The sequence below is a fragment of the Bacillus rossius genome, chromosome 15 (genome assembly GCF_032445375.1).
Source record: "Bacillus rossius redtenbacheri isolate Brsri chromosome 15, Brsri_v3, whole genome shotgun sequence".
Classification (NCBI taxonomy): domain Eukaryota; kingdom Metazoa; phylum Arthropoda; class Insecta; order Phasmatodea; family Bacillidae; genus Bacillus; species Bacillus rossius.
In genome coordinates, this window is record NC_086342.1 from 32486380 (window position 1) to 32503317 (window position 16938).

At 37.8% G+C, this 16938-nt stretch overlaps 2 protein-coding genes across 3 annotated transcripts in view; one reads left to right on the forward strand and one right to left on the reverse strand.

Annotated features, from left to right (window-relative positions):
- LOC134539415 (bridge-like lipid transfer protein family member 3A) overlaps positions 1–5909 on the reverse strand; it is a 94452-nt gene extending 88543 nt beyond the window's left edge. Inside the window, exon 1 of one of the 2 annotated variants that reach the window (XM_063381438.1) lies at positions 5723–5909. In XM_063381438.1, the coding sequence (XP_063237508.1) occupies positions 5723–5766 (44 nt within the window). In that variant the 5' untranslated portion in view covers positions 5767–5909. The remainder of the gene's footprint in view (positions 1–5722) is intronic. The other variant, XM_063381439.1, reaches the window with a different exon arrangement.
- A 1315-nt stretch (positions 5910–7224) lies between these two features.
- Positions 7225–16938, forward strand: part of LOC134539418 (putative neutral sphingomyelinase) — a 35748-nt gene continuing 26034 nt past the window's right edge. The window contains exons 1-4 of the mRNA XM_063381441.1: positions 7225–7340; positions 7822–7995; positions 11893–12076; positions 16078–16290. Of these exons, the coding sequence (XP_063237511.1) occupies positions 7300–7340; positions 7822–7995; positions 11893–12076; positions 16078–16290 (612 nt within the window). The 5' untranslated portion in view covers positions 7225–7299. The remainder of the gene's footprint in view (positions 7341–7821; positions 7996–11892; positions 12077–16077; positions 16291–16938) is intronic.

Below are 16938 nucleotides of genomic sequence, written 5' to 3' on the forward strand. Positions count from 1 at the left end.
AAAATTATTTAATTTCAAAAATTATGCATCTCGTTTGGAATCACTTTTAAAATACAAATGCTTGCCAATTTATTTTTATTGTTTCAAATGTATATGTTTTAGACAAATTTACTATAAATTATTTTATAGCTAAAATGCAGCATATAATCATTAGGCCTACACTACTTTGGAGTCGGAATAAGTATTACAAAACAAAATATATAATATTAAAAACAATAACACAAAACTCTTTTGTTTTAAAAACAAAATTGGACTAAAAATAAAACCAAAATTCTTGTATATTCAATATATATATTATATATTGTACATAACTTAATTATAATATTATATTCTACATAACTAATTATATACTCATTAATTATAATAATACTTAATCCATTAATTTAAAAAAAAAATTAAAAGTGCTGTGACAAAACAATCAATCTGCCCTTAATTGGAATATGCAGAAATGTGCCAAAGCTACAAAGATAAAATCTCCACTAAATCATTCTTTTTTTCTACCAACAGCAAATGGTGACACACAACTGACGGTCACTTAGACAGACTTTACCAAATGGGGAAAAAAATTATTTGGTACGTATTTTTCATTAGGAGCAGTCTTCCTGATTTCAGTTTCCCACAGTGTCCGGAAATTCCCTCAGGCAAATGCCGGAATAATTCTTTTCCCAAGATCCCCATTCTGGATCATTGTTAAAGACAGGAATTTATGGTTTTATTTTAGGCCAATTTCATTTTTAAAACAAGAGATTTTGGTGTTACTTTTTTTTTATAAACTCTGTTTATTCATAAATACAGCACCATTTTCAGCAAATACGACACTTACTTGTTCAATGATACTTACTTCACAAAAACAGTGTTATTTTCACTGAGCACGATGCACTTTTACAATATAATAGTTTGTAATATTTCTAACTACCGGGAAACATAAAAATAAATCAGCAAGTACATGTGCATTTGAAGAATGTAAAAATGTCAATGTAAAAATAAATTATTAATAACAGTTAAAATATTAAAAAAAGCAAAACATTTCACAAATCTTTTTAGTACATACATTTTGGTACTAACTCCATGCTAAATAATTTACATTCATTGAATTTATTATATTAGAAGATTACAGTTTTGTAATCCGAGTTAATTTCATTAATTTTTCTATTGCATTTCAGTGCTTTATGGTGTATTAACTTGCATTTTGGTGTTATTCAGACTTTATTGCAATTCACTGCATAATCTTGTCCCTAATCATTGTGTGTTACCATGTTTAATGACTTTGCTGTGAAAGTGATGTTACACTCAAATAAAGAAATTAATAAAAAAAAATTGGTTGTCTGTAAAGTCGGTTTACGGACCATAGTTTAAAGTGACAACTTCATAACAAAACATTGATGAAATGATTGTATACTTTTATGAATTAAATTTAATCATTTTTATTGAATTATCACTATTTTGTATGGATACAAAGGAGTGAAATTAAATCTACAATTTAATTGATGAATTTACTTTTATTTGCACTCATTAATTCAAATATGTTTATTACTTTAAGGAAGAGATTATTTTAACTATAACTATTATACATGTTTGCTATTTAACTTCTTCCAATCTGTGTTATTTTGTTAAGGATAGGACGATGATAGGAAAAGTAGGAAACGAATGGGAGTGTTTCAAGTTTAATGTGCCTCGAAAAAGTCAAATCGATGGTTGTTCCAATCGAGTGGAAGAGAGATAAATGCGGTGCAAGTGTACAATGAGTGTAATGGGACACAGCGTAACGGGGCAATGTGCGTAACGGGACACTATTTCGTGCGTGCAGCCAGCGTTCATCGATTTATTAGACGTTGTTACGTCAAAAAAACTGAAAACTGATGTAGAAGACTTTATTTGGCTATAACTTACAATGAAACTAATAAACGTACCTAAAAATCAAGTTGTGAATTTGGCGTGCTGGACTTTTGAGCACTAAGGCTATAAGCGCCTTTTCACCACAACATCTCGGCGAGATCGAACCCCGAGTTTTGGCTGGGGTTGAAGTGAGCCAGTGGGTTCTCGAGGAACTCCCATTCCCCCCCCCCCCCCCCACCACCACCACCACCACATACACATTTACTCGGCAATTCTCCATTCCAGTCACTCCTCATCGTCTCTAAAGAACTCGACATTCAGCCCATTCATTCATCCCTCATGATAAAAAATTCAAGGGAATGTTATTGACTGACCATCTGACCAGTAACAGTGAAGAGTATTTTGATAAACTCACATTACGAATGGGCTATCAGAAATAACTCCTGCCAACTTCCAGGTACACCCATCAGTACAGACAAGATTATATGGTTTTGTGTTTAGTTCAATTTCTTTTTTGAAATACAGGATTTTGATTTTTTTTTATATTTATAAAAGCTGTTTTGTAATGCTTTCTACACAAAAATAGTGGTAAAATTTACATGCTAAATTTTTACAAGAAGATAATTTGTGTTAAATTGGTCTAAAACATATACATTCAGAACAATAAATAAATTAGTGAGAATTTTTGGTTTGAAAGTGATTCAATAAAACATACATAGTAAAACCAATCAAATTAATTTTTCTGATCCATATAATTTGGTACAATTTTTTTGTCCGGAAATAATGACAATCTTCGAATTTCAAAAATTAAAGGATTACTTTTTTTATGATTTGAATTAAGTTTTGGTTAAAATTCTATTTCATTCCATGATATAACTTGCATTTTGGTGCTATATGGTGCATTAACTTGCTTTTCTGTGTTATGTATTTTGGTTTTATTGCAATTCAACATATAATCTTATCCCTACCAATCAGTAATCATATTTATGTATACAATAAAACATGAGTAAAACAAACCCTATTAGAAGAAGCCAAATAATAAACTCTACAAATTAATTAATACTCACTCTTATACTGTGACGTTGTACGGGGCTAAGCCCTCCCTAAGCCCGATGAGCCTCACGTCTCGCCCTTGCAGGCCCCTCCTCCCACCACCACCCTCTATGACCCGGGTGTTTCAAACCACCCGCCGTAGTGTATGTATGTATGTGTGTGTGTGTGTGTGTGGTGTGACGTCAGTGCTTCGCTCCCGAATGATGCCGAGCGTGGACGAACATTCCCGAGGCAGACTTTATTTGATATTAAATTAAGTATGTAATTTTATTGTTTTTAGCCAGTAAGCTAATTTAATTAAGGGTTCATGTATGTTCATTTCTTTTTCCGGTGGCACGCTTTATTTAGGTAGATACATGGTAATAGCCGTTGGCCAGATGTGAGCGTTGCACGCGTCTCAAGGGCTCGCCGGAAGGTAGTCGGTCGCCGTCGCTGCCTGAGGAAGGAGCCCCACGCACCCATCGTCTGCAACTCTCGACGATTACCGATCTGCGTCCATCTGGCTATTTTTCTATACAAAATCATTCTTCTTTAACTTCAGGGCTTGCCTCGAGCAGCAGATTGCTTTTATTTACGTTTCATTTCGTTAATATATCAGTTTGTTTTGTGCGCGTGGCCACGCGGGGAGGAGACTGGGGCGTGTGGGACGCCTTTGAGAGCCTGCTTTATTGAGTGTGTCAATAAATAGCGTGACCCCCGCTGAGAGGGGCCGTAATTACGATTTTTTTTAATACTGGGGGGAACGGGCCTCACTGCACACGGGAAACGTCACGGCCCTGAGAGTAGTCGCCGGGTCCGCATGCCCGCAACACATGTGGTGGCGCCCTAGGCATCAAGCCAAGTATGTACGTAAAATCGAGAATCGGAACTCCCCTTTGCGACAGCAACTGTAAAAGTTGAAACATTCATTAAAAAATCGTAGGTTTCAGAACAACTTTACTCTGGGAAAGCTAAAATGATATTCAGGAATGATATTTATGTGAAGTTCTTTGTAAAAGGTTTACTGTCTCGTTACATGAGCTAGCTATATTTATAGTAGGAAACACTATTAATAAAATTGTGTTTATGTTTCTCTGTTTACGTAATAAATAATACTTCATAATTTTGGGACGGGATGTCTACACCAATGATGATTACAGAAAATCTGTATTACTTGGGAGCTCTGTAAGGGCCTCTTTAATTGCCTGTAAAAGGTCTCCCTCATCACTATGTTATGTTATAGCATTTTCATGTCATTAGTTTAATCTTAGGGAAATTCCTAAAAGTTATTTCACCAAATAATCATTTCATATTACTTTTTTTTTTGCTAATTTTATCATAAGAGACATGCATGCTACACTTGTTTTACCTACTGTTTGTAAAAGACAGGTAACAATTTTTCTTTTGCTTGGCAATTACATCTTAGTCGCTCACCAGAATTTTATTTTCGTGTTACTACCAGCTACTAGTCATACTGTGGTAGCATTTCATCACAAAAATTTGGAATGTATTAGTTCTAGTTTGGACTGAAGACAGCTGTGGTTGAAATGTGGTGTGCTAGAGAACGTATCCTTCCCTTGAATGGTTTTTACTACCCGTTGACATCAAGGTCATTAGTGACGGATGAGAGGTGAATCCAAACAGTGACTGGGTGTGATGGCAGAGAAAAAAAAAGTACCCAGAGGTAAAAAAAAATACCAGCTCACTGCGTTTTCTATTTAAGAAAAATCATGGTTTGCCCCTGCCGGGAATCAATCCAGGATCACTTTGATAGTTCACTCACTCACCCAGCCCCTTCCCTTCCCCTCCACACGATCTCATCAACGATGAAGCGGAACAGTGCGTGTTACATATCCCCAGCACTGACTTGGATAATTCCTACTGACTGTGGGAATAAGGCTTGGATTATAAACTACGCAAGAATGAAGAGCAAGATGTTCATCAACCATATTTTAAAGTACCAGTGTAAAAACTATGCAAGGCGCATAACACAATGCAAATATTGTTCAACTTACAACTTTCTTGCCCTTTAGGGTTTTTTTTCGTGTGTATTCAACTCATGTTCACAATTCAGCAATTTATAACAAGTTTTTGTTATGTCCAGGATCATTCAACATACTAAATTACAACAGCAAGTATCATGTAGGTACTACAGGATCATGCCGTAAGGATTAAGGGATCTACTTGGATACATAGTACAGATATTTTACCAACAGTAATATTAGACCATGTTCGCACAAAACTTAACTTAAGCTGAGTTCCAATTCATCGCAATGTGACCTTGTGCACTTCCCCTTGAGACCTTTTAAAAAAGTACGCAATTTGTGATTTTCAGCAAACAATCTAAGGATCGAGAAGGTGATATCACTCCTTGAGAAGTTCATGGTGAATTGGAACAGCAACACTAAGATGCAACAGCTTCGAAGCAGCTTTCAAGTCCAAGAAGCCATGTACGGGCCCTTAGTAGGTGCAATGGTAAACAGCTTTAACTTAGCCTGGCATGCAGGTAATGTAAAAGTACACATCCAATAATTATTTTAATTAACTGTAAGTCAAGTTAATAAACATTAAATATAGATATGTAAAGATTTTTCCGTATTTTAAATACGACGAATTCAAGACACTGGCGTCTGTAGTGTCTCCGTACAAAAACTAAATTAGCACAAATTAAATTAATTATTTTTTTACTACGACTCTGAACACATTTTCCGGATTAACACAACAACGCAATTTTGTGTTGAATCAATCAATTTCATGTAGCATCAAACTTAATAAAAGCCTCGTACTACCATTGAGATTATGGCCAAGTAAATCATTCCTTTTCCCAGTTAGGTTAGTTTTCCGAAATAATTACCTTGACAAATGTTTTAGGAGTTGGTTTTTTATTATAGATGCCATTGTATACAACAAAAGTATATTTTATAAACACCGGCATCTATATATAACATAAATAATTCATATTCTAACAACCTAATTCACAAACAAAGAGTGACAACTTTCGACTTCTGCAGACGACACCAATGGATTCTGATTTTGACACTAGTTTCCATAGAAAAGAAAGAGCGAATATTGGGGTAGATAGCAGAATACATATAAAAAAATAACTTAATTTTTTTTACATAGTTTATTTAATAAAAAAAAACATTCTTAACATTCCTTTTATTTCAATTAATATCAGTATTTTTCTTCCCAGTTGTAAGAAACTTCAGATTTCGCCTGTAAAAATAATAAAAATCACTTAAACTTTAATAATTTCTTCCTAAAAATAGCCTCATATCCTTAACATATTGACGTCCCTCGGCCTATGGTCCCTAATTTCCTGTGGTGAACTGTCCTGATTTGCCCGTGTAGCTCTCGTCGGTGAGAGAGTGAGTTCAGGCCAACGTGACCGGGACCGGAACATACGGGACCTGGAGGGAACGTTATGTAGGTAGGAGGAACTGTAGATGGTAACAAGGATAACACGATGGTGTCCGTTTTCACGAGCCCCTTTATTCCGTGAAGAATCCTGCCGCAGCCTGGCCAGCACGTCGCGGAACGAGCGTCCTCCTCGCCGCAACCGGACTCCCGGAAATAACTCTTGGCCACAAAATGCGACCCGATGTGACATGGAATGCAACCCCGTAGCGAATTGTGCCGGTTACGAAAGTTCAGCAGTGCTACGCGGCACGTACGCGACTCGTGACGTAAGCGGAAAAGGTCCAGTAACTACACGTGCTGACTGAGAGAGTTCGGCGGTTCGAAGAGGCACATACACGGCCTATGACGTATGCAACTATAGTCCCAAAACGAAACGTAATGATAGAGAGAAGTCCAGCGGTACAACGAATCCTGATATAGAGCAGCTTGGCTGCAGAGACAATCCCGTGACGCTTAGAGAGAAATAAGATAATTTTCTAAATAAATATGAATTAACAAAATTATTACTATCTTCAAAATAAGCTTAAACCCTGTTGTGTTGCCATGTGCCCAAATACTTCCTTACTAGATGCCAGTAAGTCGGGGGACATCAGGCAAAGGTGGGTCCCTACCACCGCGACTCGCCTATCCCTGTAGCAAGGCAGGGTTCAACCTGAGCTTCACGCCAACGTATGGAAACCGATGAAGACATCGAAGCCCAACAAGTACTCTGTACTGTCCGCAATCTATTCTTCGTCCTTTTAGCGTTAGAAAAGTTTCACAACAATGTTTCACGAAAACGTTGCATTAAAAGTTGACTTTGAAATTTTACTCCCATTGCGCCCAAAGATTTCATTTAAAAAAAGCCTGCTGGTAGGATTTTACATGTAATGAGGAAAATTATGAAAACTTTATGGGATATTTAAGAGTAGCAAGTGGCAATGCTGTCATACCGTCCATGTTGGTTGTTTATTGTTACGTAGTAATGTTTAGTTGATTTAAAGTTGATTTTATGATTTGATAGTTTAGGAAATGGTAGATATGATACTGAAGGTGCTTACTTTAAATTGTTGGTAAGTCCTAGAATATCTATATATTTTCTCAAATGTTTAAATTTTTTAGGGAATTTTCTGAAATTTTTAAAATTCCGAAAATATTTGTTTTGGTTCTTGTCCTGCTATTACTTAATGCGATTCTGGTTCAGTTCTCAGCAAGGTATTTAGAGTTCTCAGTAGGGTCAAAGCCAAAATGTTCGTATGTGGATACATGTCAGTTTCCTAGGCTTGTTTGTATTTTCGAGACTTCTTAGGTTATTTTTCGACTTATTTCCCAGGAGCGTCTACATTTACATTGATAATGTCTAAGTAAATGTACTAATATGTATTTTGTGTGAATAATATTGTATCAGTTTGATATGTTACATATCTGTAGGGTAGGAATGAAATGTATTAATGAAAGTGGTTCAGAGATTGAATAAATTGTGTGAACAGTGTGGACATTGCTGAGTGACTTGTGGTGTTGGAATGTTTCGAGCGCTTCTTCCACTGTCTGCAGGGGAATCCCGGTGGGGTCTTCCCACAGGGCGGAGAGGATGGACGCCATAGCCGACGAGCTGGCGAAGGAGGAATATGACTTAGTGTGTTTGCAGGAGGTCTGGTTGCAATCAGACTACCGTCGTATTAGAGAGAGAACCAGTAAGCAGTTGCCATTCTCTCACTATTTTTACAGGTTCGTTAATGCTCTTTATATATTGCTGTTGTGTTCTCAGTAATTTTCTAGAGTTGAGACTGTTTCAAAAAAATATAATGGCATTCTTTAAACCTACTAATGTTCTTTATCGTCCTGCTTAGTAGCACTTTAAAATTCCTATTAGAATTTAAATACATGAATCCCTCACATAGCACGTCTTCAGATTGCGCGAATTCATTTAGCGCAATGTTAATTTTACTACCCTAGTCTTGAATAGCACGTATGTAAATTTTAGTAGCACAAAATCGCCACAAGCAAAAATAAAGTTGGGCATGAAGCCACGAAGTCTGCTTCAACTCGGTAAACAACAGATGTGCCTTGGCATACAGTTAGCTATATAAGGGAGAAGGAGATGCACGTGCAGGTCTGACTATGCTATTGACTGTTGTACAAACATCAGCTATGCCAAGTTAAGTTTCGGCCATGGAATGTAAAGGCCAAATATTTTTATTTCTGCGTGTATACCGCCGAGCCGTACCGTTGTCACCCGGCCACAGACCGGGCCGTGATGAACTTCAGTCTAGCCAGCATGCACAAACACAAGCAAAGTCTGCCCATTCGTCTGCTGGTAACTGTACGTGCGCAAGCACCTGCAGTTGGAACCATATTGGAATCATGGCATGCAGATTGTCATGAAGACCACACTTATGCTGGTCGCACTTTAGTTTTAAGCAAGTCAACTGTGCGCACAATTGTACAAAATAAGTAGGTACTCTAGCAAATGTTTATATAAGTCTGATGCTGTTGGTTATATTAGTGGGAATAAATTTTACAGATACCGGAACAGAAATGAACAGATGCTTCACATGGAAAAGGTTATTAAATGAATGGTGCAATGGAAAAAAAAATCATAGGCCTGACAGGATTGATGTGAACCAAGTGGTGATACACGACGAAGCACTTTAACTTTTGAAAAATGAAAATGTAAATATCCGGGCAGTAATATCGGTTTCACTGCCAGTAAAGGATGGTTTGGAAAGGTATGCGACGTGAGTTGAAAGTCACGCCCGGGCAGGCAAGTCAACCAACTGACAGACAATAACTATCTCCCGTTACGTGGTGTATTGTCATACAAAATATTCAATGGTAGGCATATAAAGATAAATGGTGTGACACATTTATCGTTGAGTGTTTATACTACATTTATTTTGTTACGGCCGTCGACTCACACTTATCTGTGTCGACCGTAAAGATGGAAATGAAGGGAATATGTACGTGAAATGATGATAATGAAATGAATCGTGAAGGATGATGGGGAAAGGGAATGGAAGTGAATCTACCGGGATCGTCTGTGTTCCTGAAATCGTGACGGCCCTGTTATGAGTATCAGGTTCTGGGGGCGGTTCCACCACTCGTGTTTTTCCTTAATTATCCTTAAGGTAGGGTGACGAGTCCCTATTTGCAAAACATTTTAAATAAAGAGGTTAAGGGTGAACGTTTCCACAAGAACATGTTTATTTCCGCAGTTTCAACTAACAAGTTATTCAACACATATATAATTCTCTACTTTCTGTGTCTTTATAATTACAATTTATAACATTCTATTTATCACACATAAAGTACACATAATTACTGAACCATAGCAGGGGCGTAGCCAGGGGGGGGTTTTAGGGGTTCAAACCCCCCCCTTAGCACCAAATCTTTAATTAATTTCTTATTCATCACTCAAACAAATTTCATAATAAAATTAATAAAATTTTTATTATTACAATATTTAAATTTAAGAACCGAAAACTGCTAAAATAGCACTATTTTACACCTTAAAATCCAAATTTTCCCGGGGGAGGACCCCCGGACCCCCGCTTTAATGCAGGGGGGGGGGGGGGGGGAGCATGCTTCTTAACACCCCCCATACACAAATCCTGGCTACGCCACTGAACCATAGTCGTGCCTATCAGGGATACTGTCGTTAATAAATAAACCGTGCTGTTGGCCATTTCCTAGAGCTTATTCTTGACCTCATTTGTCTCTTACTGTTTTGTGCAGTTACCAACTGTTGCAGACTAATTTCTCCCAAGTTACGTGACTGTTTAAATTAATTTATTATTCATAATGTCTGCCGCGAGATTGTTAACATGCGTATTCTTAGTTTTTGAAATGAGAGAGAGAGATATTGAATATTACCAGCTACATGGGCATAAGGCCGTTGTGCTGCTGTCTAGTGTTGAACCATCGTCGCATCGTGGCTGATCACTCACCCATCGTCGTCTCGGCGGCGGAGTAGCGTGGCTTCCAACTGACTCTGTGACTCTGACTTCTGGAATAAAATCTCCCCGTTTAAGAAGCCTGTTTTGACCCTGTTTGTGTGTGTTGTTCAAAACATAAACAGTTCCGCTTCGGCGCCGCTTCTGACGTCATTACACACTCCCCCTCCTTCCCTGTGCCTATGACTGAGTTTCGCTGCGCTGTGATCAAGGTCGCGCCTGCTGAGCGCGCAGCAATCCCCCTCTTTGTTTCCGCGGCCGTGTTATGCTTGCGTTAGCAAACACTCCCCCCAACTCCCGTTTCACCTGTCCTTCAATGTTTCCTGCTGCGTTTGTCATTTCCTCATCGTGTCCCGCTGTTCCTGATCGTCTGGCTAGCTATTAAAAAACAAAAAAGCTTTCCCTGGTATCCTACAGTATTTTTGGCCGTTAAAATATTACATAAAGAATATTTCCCTACGCATTTTGGAACATATTAAGTAAATTAGTCTAGCTATTTATGAAAACCAATGCTTCAGAATAGACGATTTTGGATAACACGAATATTTTTAGGAATGCATTAGTCGTGCTAAGTGAGGGATTGGTGTATTCCAAAATGTTCGGGTAAGGTAGTGAACAGGCACTGCCTTTTTGGGACATGACTATAACCTACCTCGCGGGCCGTATTCCAGAATGTGTCCAAACTGAAGCCCAGTAATGGAACAGATTGACAGCCGTTTAATAAACGGTGCCCTGCGCGAGGCTAGAAACTGCTTCCAAAGCATTCTAAAGGACATTTGGAAACCATCAATACAATTGTTACGTAAAAAATCCTAGATATAGCAGCACCATTGCACAAGAATAGAACCATCTTTCTAATTTTCTCAAGTACGTTTTACGTTGCGATTGTATATTGTTATGACCATTAAATTGTATAGGATGTATTCCAGAATAGTATTGCCATCATAAAATTTAATTTGGCACACAACACTCATGGTATGTCCTCCAATAATCATAAAAATAATGGCACCAGACACGGGTCCGGCATATGAAAGAAATCAACAAAAAAGTAAGCTTTGCACATTCGTGGAATTTGGGCAACAGATCAGCAACAGATAAGACACCAAAATCTATTCCCTGAAAATAAGGAATTTGCAGTGTCCTATTGTGCACAAGAAATACGGTTAGGGTGCAGATGTAGCGTATTCAATATCCAAACCCTTATTTTTTCATCGTGGAATACCGGTCTAAGAGCCATTGCACTTTCCTAAAGTAGTTTCATTTCATTCATTCAGGTATTTCATCATGCAAAAATTCATGGTATTGGAAATATAAAATGATAGGGTCACTGCTTAAAGATGACTAGAGGCACATTATCAGTGCAAAGACTGGTCACCTACCTTTAGCAGGTAGAGTTGAAGAGGCTTGTGATATGTGAGCCAGTGTTTCCGTTAGTGCCCTGCGTATAGAACTCATGCACCCAGCCAAGTTGCCACACTAAAATGATTGTCAGCCAACCTAAGATTTAACCATCTCTGACTTGATTTACACCCAAAAAATTCCAGATTACTACTTCAATGTTTTACTAGATAACTTTATAACACTAGGAAAGAATATAAGCAATATTTTACAGCCGTCGATTGCATGTACATCTTGAACGAGCGTGTGGTGGTGGTTTGGTTTGCATGTGCAGCGGAGTGTTGGGATCGGGCGTGTGCATCCTCTCCAAGTTCCCCATCGACGACGTGTTCTTCCACCAGTGGCCGGTAAACGGCTACATCCACAAGATCCACCACGGCGACTGGTTCGGGGGGAAGGGTGTGGGACTGTGCCAGGTCTCCATCAACGGTCTCCGAGTTAACGTGTACACCACACACGTGAGTCTCCTCTCTCTTTCTCTTTCACCCTCTGTCTCCCTTTCATCCTTCTACACCTCACTTTATCTGCCCTTTGCTCTCTCACGGCCACCTTCTTCACTTCCCCCTAGACCCATCTTGTGCTTGAGAAATTGTAACTGTGAAACGAGAGTGATAAACGTAATCCCCTGAAAATCCTACAGATTTTCACTTCTGCCTCCTCACTTTCACTTTTTCTACCTCTCCCACTCCCTTGTTTATTCTTTCCCTCGCTTTTTCTCTTTCACCTCCTTGCCTTCTTGCTCTCTCCCCTTGTCTCCCTTTATCCTTCCCTCTTGCTCATATTTTTTCTTCCTTTCTTTCATCTTCTCTTCCTCTCTACCACACTCCCTTCTCCTCTCCCTCTCTGTCCATCCCGCTGCCCCTCCCTATAACGAGTGTTGATGAGGAACCGCTCTTTACACTTCTCATGTACTATCAGACCCTCGCAAGGGTTTCTTGGGGTCTCTGGGGCAAACTGCATCCCTTCATTTCTTTCATTTTTTCATATCTCTGAGTTTTCTACGCAGAATACTTATAATTATCCTGTTGTGGATTATCTGGTTTGCGGATTAACCGTGCTGTATTTTACTTTCATAAACCATAAAAACAAAAATAGTTTTTACTTTTTATTTTCGTGCGTGAGCAATGGCAACAGCACTTATGTAGCATTAAATACAATGCAAAGAATTAGTAATGTAACTAATTAATAATGTGACGAATCAACAAACAATATTTGGCTTTTCCTCAATAGCTATTTCCTTCCTTCATTGCATAATTATTTCCGACGATGCCCAAGTGTTCAGCAAACATTTATTTTGCGCCATCCTGCTTGTCAACTCTTTGATGTCAACAGCAGCTCTGGAGAGAAAAGCCAGAAGCTTTCAGGAGTAGTTTACCTAGCACCTACCTGGATGCACTAGTGGCATATTATGGTAGAGGCCCATTTAGTAAACTGAAGAGTCTGGAATTAAGTCAAAAGTGTTAAGTTTATGCTTTTTAAATTATTATTAAAACTGAATCACATCTCCTATATCAATATATTACTATTTTGTAACTCAGAAATGTTGGTAGTGCCTACATACAAAAAAAAAGTTATTCCCTAGGCCTAATATGAAAAATTTCAGGTTGTTTAATCTCTAAATGTTATTCAACATTTATTTAAATGTACTTCAAATGTATTTAGATACATATTAGTATTTAAATTAATGTTAAAGTTTTTTCTTATTAATTTTAATGGGAATAGTGGCTTTATTAAAATGGTAGTCGGCAATCACACTTCCTTATTTTGGAAATGAATTATTTTGATTAAAATACTCTCTTATAAAAAAAAGTATGTGACTAAAGCTGTTTTCATTAGCACTCTGTTTTACTGGAATGAATTAGGGCATTACTTTGAGGGACGGGTGTTAACAACGTTTGTCTAGATATTGGGGATAAAAAAAAATTTTAATTTTTTTAAATTGCTTTAACCATGTTTTTTGGTTATCCGTGGACCCCTTGCCAGTTATTGTCACGGATAATCGGGAGTCTACTGTAGTTGCTGTTTGAAGACCGTTTCTATAGGTCCGTATAATTTGTGCAATTTGTTGCTTTAATAAGATCCAGTATTGTGTAAGTACTCCAAAACCAAATTAATAGAAGTTTTTTAAAATAAAAAAAAATTTAATTCATGAAGCAGCTAACTATTTTATGGTCAAAGTGGGTCTGGTTACTATTGAATCAGAGTCAGCCTGTATGGACTGTCTGTTTTTCATTTCATAGTTTTATGTGTTTTGATTATAATTGTCACTAAGGTGGATCATGTAATTTCTGTAGTAGTAAATTAGGTTTTGTTTAATGTATTTATGCGAAGTCAGTTAAAAAAGAGTGGAAAAAAAAATATTAAAAATTAATTTTTTGCAGCAAGTGGGGAATTTGAACTACCAGTACTAATTTGAAACTAGATTGGAGACAAGTAGTCTGTGTAAACTTAGGATGTGTATAAAAAAATATTGTTAATTGTAGATTACTTAATGATGTGCAGTAGTAGATGTTCAGTTTGTGGTGAATATGTGGTATGTGGTGTCAGGGGCAGCTCCAGGGAAACTGCCCGAGGCCCCGCTCTGACCCTTTTATTACTGACACTTTTCATTAAATTGTAGACTCATGCTGTATCCGAATACACAGGGATGTGTCCACAACACACACATTCCTACATCCCTTAGCAAATGAGCCACAAGTTTAAGGACACATTTCTAATGGATGGATAGTATTTAAATACTTTTACTGGTAGCACCACCTGTTGACTTTAGGTAGTACTAATGTGGACATAGCTATTTTGAGTCGTGAACGTGATACCTACCAATATTCAGAAAAGCATAAATAACAATGACCTGTTTAAAAAAATTTAATTAGCATTGATGTTATAAATATTAGCAATAAAAATTCTTTTTTTTTTTATAAATCTCAAAATATTAAAAATACTTATAATGAGCATTAAATACCTCTAAAAGTTAAAGTTTGCCTTTCAGTAATTTTTATTAATGTTTTTATTTGTTTATATTTGAGTTCTCACTTTTGCTTGTAACATTTAAACAAATTTAATGCCAAAAATCTAAGTAATATTATATTAAAAAAAAAATGAAACACAATTCCAAAGGTAATGGATGTAGGGATGTATTAGTGGATGCGAGTGTCGCATCCCTAGAAACCTCGATTTTAGTGGACACATGTAGGGATGGACCGGTGTCCCTTGTGAGAATTTGGAAGCAACACAAGGATGGCCGCGTCCACTACAATGCACTTCTGGTGAATCCCTTGGCTAAGGGATCCATTAGGTTAGTGTTCAGATGCAGCTCCAGTTTCATTAAATAATGTAAATATAAGTTACTTAAATTTTTTTTAAAAAATTTAAATTTCATAATGGCCTGCCTACTAGGACACACATACGGTGTGCCGAGCTTCAGAAAAAACCATCCAATTTAAAAGCTGCTCAATATATCTGAATGGGGGTCCGTTTATAAAAAGCGTTTTAGAATATCCTGAGGGCAGATGAGTTTGTAGTTCTGGTTCTGTAATTGCTTTTTTCAGAAGCACTTAAGGAACTTGCATTCCACCTTTATCTTCATGTCTCCGTCACATAATGTTATGGTGGTTACCTCTGAAATCTCATAGTTACCGTATGAGTAATGTTCAGAGCTTTGCGCGTCGAGGAATTACCGCGCTTGAAACACCAGCGAGCTTCACGCTTATCATCCTGGCTCACTTAAACAAAGTAAAGATATATTAGAAAAACCATCATCAAAATTTTTGTTCCAGGTTGGCTAAAAATGTTGTTTTATTGAGTTAATTTTTCTAAATACTCCAGGGGAAGTCACTCGAAGTATGAGTCTCTGTGAGCTATTCCATAACTCTGGCCCCTTTACGTGACCTGCCCCTCCACGAGTAAGGGTTGTACAGACATGGACTTGAATTTAAAAAAAAAATTTCCTTTTCATTTTAAAACTTTGTTTAGTGATTTAAACTAAGGTACACAAATTATTTTATGATTGATGGGTGATGACAAAACACACTGGAGTACTGTTCTTATTACTGTGATGATGTTTTCTCCACTCACTGCAGCAAACACCTTTCTGGCATTATCAAACTCATTAGTGAAAAAAAAAAATGCAAATGGAGGTTGTCTTTCTTTACAAGAGCAGAAGTGGTTATTGAAGTAGGGTGAGCGTAGCACTCTGGACCCATTTTTCTGGTGCACACAATAATTATGGTATGTTGTCCTGGAATTATGGTGTACATATGTGAAATTATGGAGTGTTCAGTTTTAAAAAGTGAGAAATTATCAAATGCTGCATGTGTGCAGGGGAGATTTTATGGTATGCTCTCTTGGCCACCCTCACCTGTATCCCCTCCCATCCCTGTCCGAACCCTCACCCAGTGTCCTTTTCAGCAATTGTCTGCTGTTGACGGGCTTGTAAGATTTTTTTTGCATTTTTCCGCAGCTGCACGCAGAGTACAACCGGGAGTCGGACGAGTACATGGTTCACCGTGTGCTGCAAGCGTTCGACCTGTCCCAGACCGTGCGCCTGACATCGGTGGGTGCGGACGTGGTGATCCTCGCCGGTGACCTGAACACGGAACCCGACGACCTGGCGCAGCGCATCATATGCCACAACTCCGAACTGCACGACGCCTACGTGTTCGCTCGCCAGTCGGTGGGTGGACGTCTGCTCCCGGTCATATCTTAGCACTGCCTGTTATCTACCAGCTTTTCAGCATCAGAGAAAAAAAATATTAGGCCTGTTTAAATATGAATTCTTAGTTCAAAAGGAATATGATTACTAATACTAAATTATTCGCGAATACGAATATCGAATTTGAACTTACCACAAAAGAGTGCGGGCACATCCAAATGTAGTTAACTGGGCACTTAACAGAGAGCGCGCATTGCATGCAATCGGCGAGATATCAATATTGATATTCGACTACGTGTTTGCGCTCTATACAGGAAGCAACATGACCAAACATGAATGATGCCAACTAGCGCTGGCTACATTTTTACAAGCGGTAGACCGCGGCGATGCAGACGAACAGATAAAAGTTATAACGTTTACAAACGTCTTTAAAAGAAAATTTACACATCTGACAACTTCGTATTTCCGTTAATTAAATAAGTAAGTGGTAATGTCCGAATAAATATTAGATTTCTACTTTAAAATACATAATTTTATACGGAAAAAATACCTACACAAAGCGTTCTCGGAATCTAATAGTGGGACCAAAAACATCATGCGACATTTACGCGAGGTTGTTTTATCCAAATCTTGACGCCCTAAAATATCAGTGCGATGATTATGTTTGTT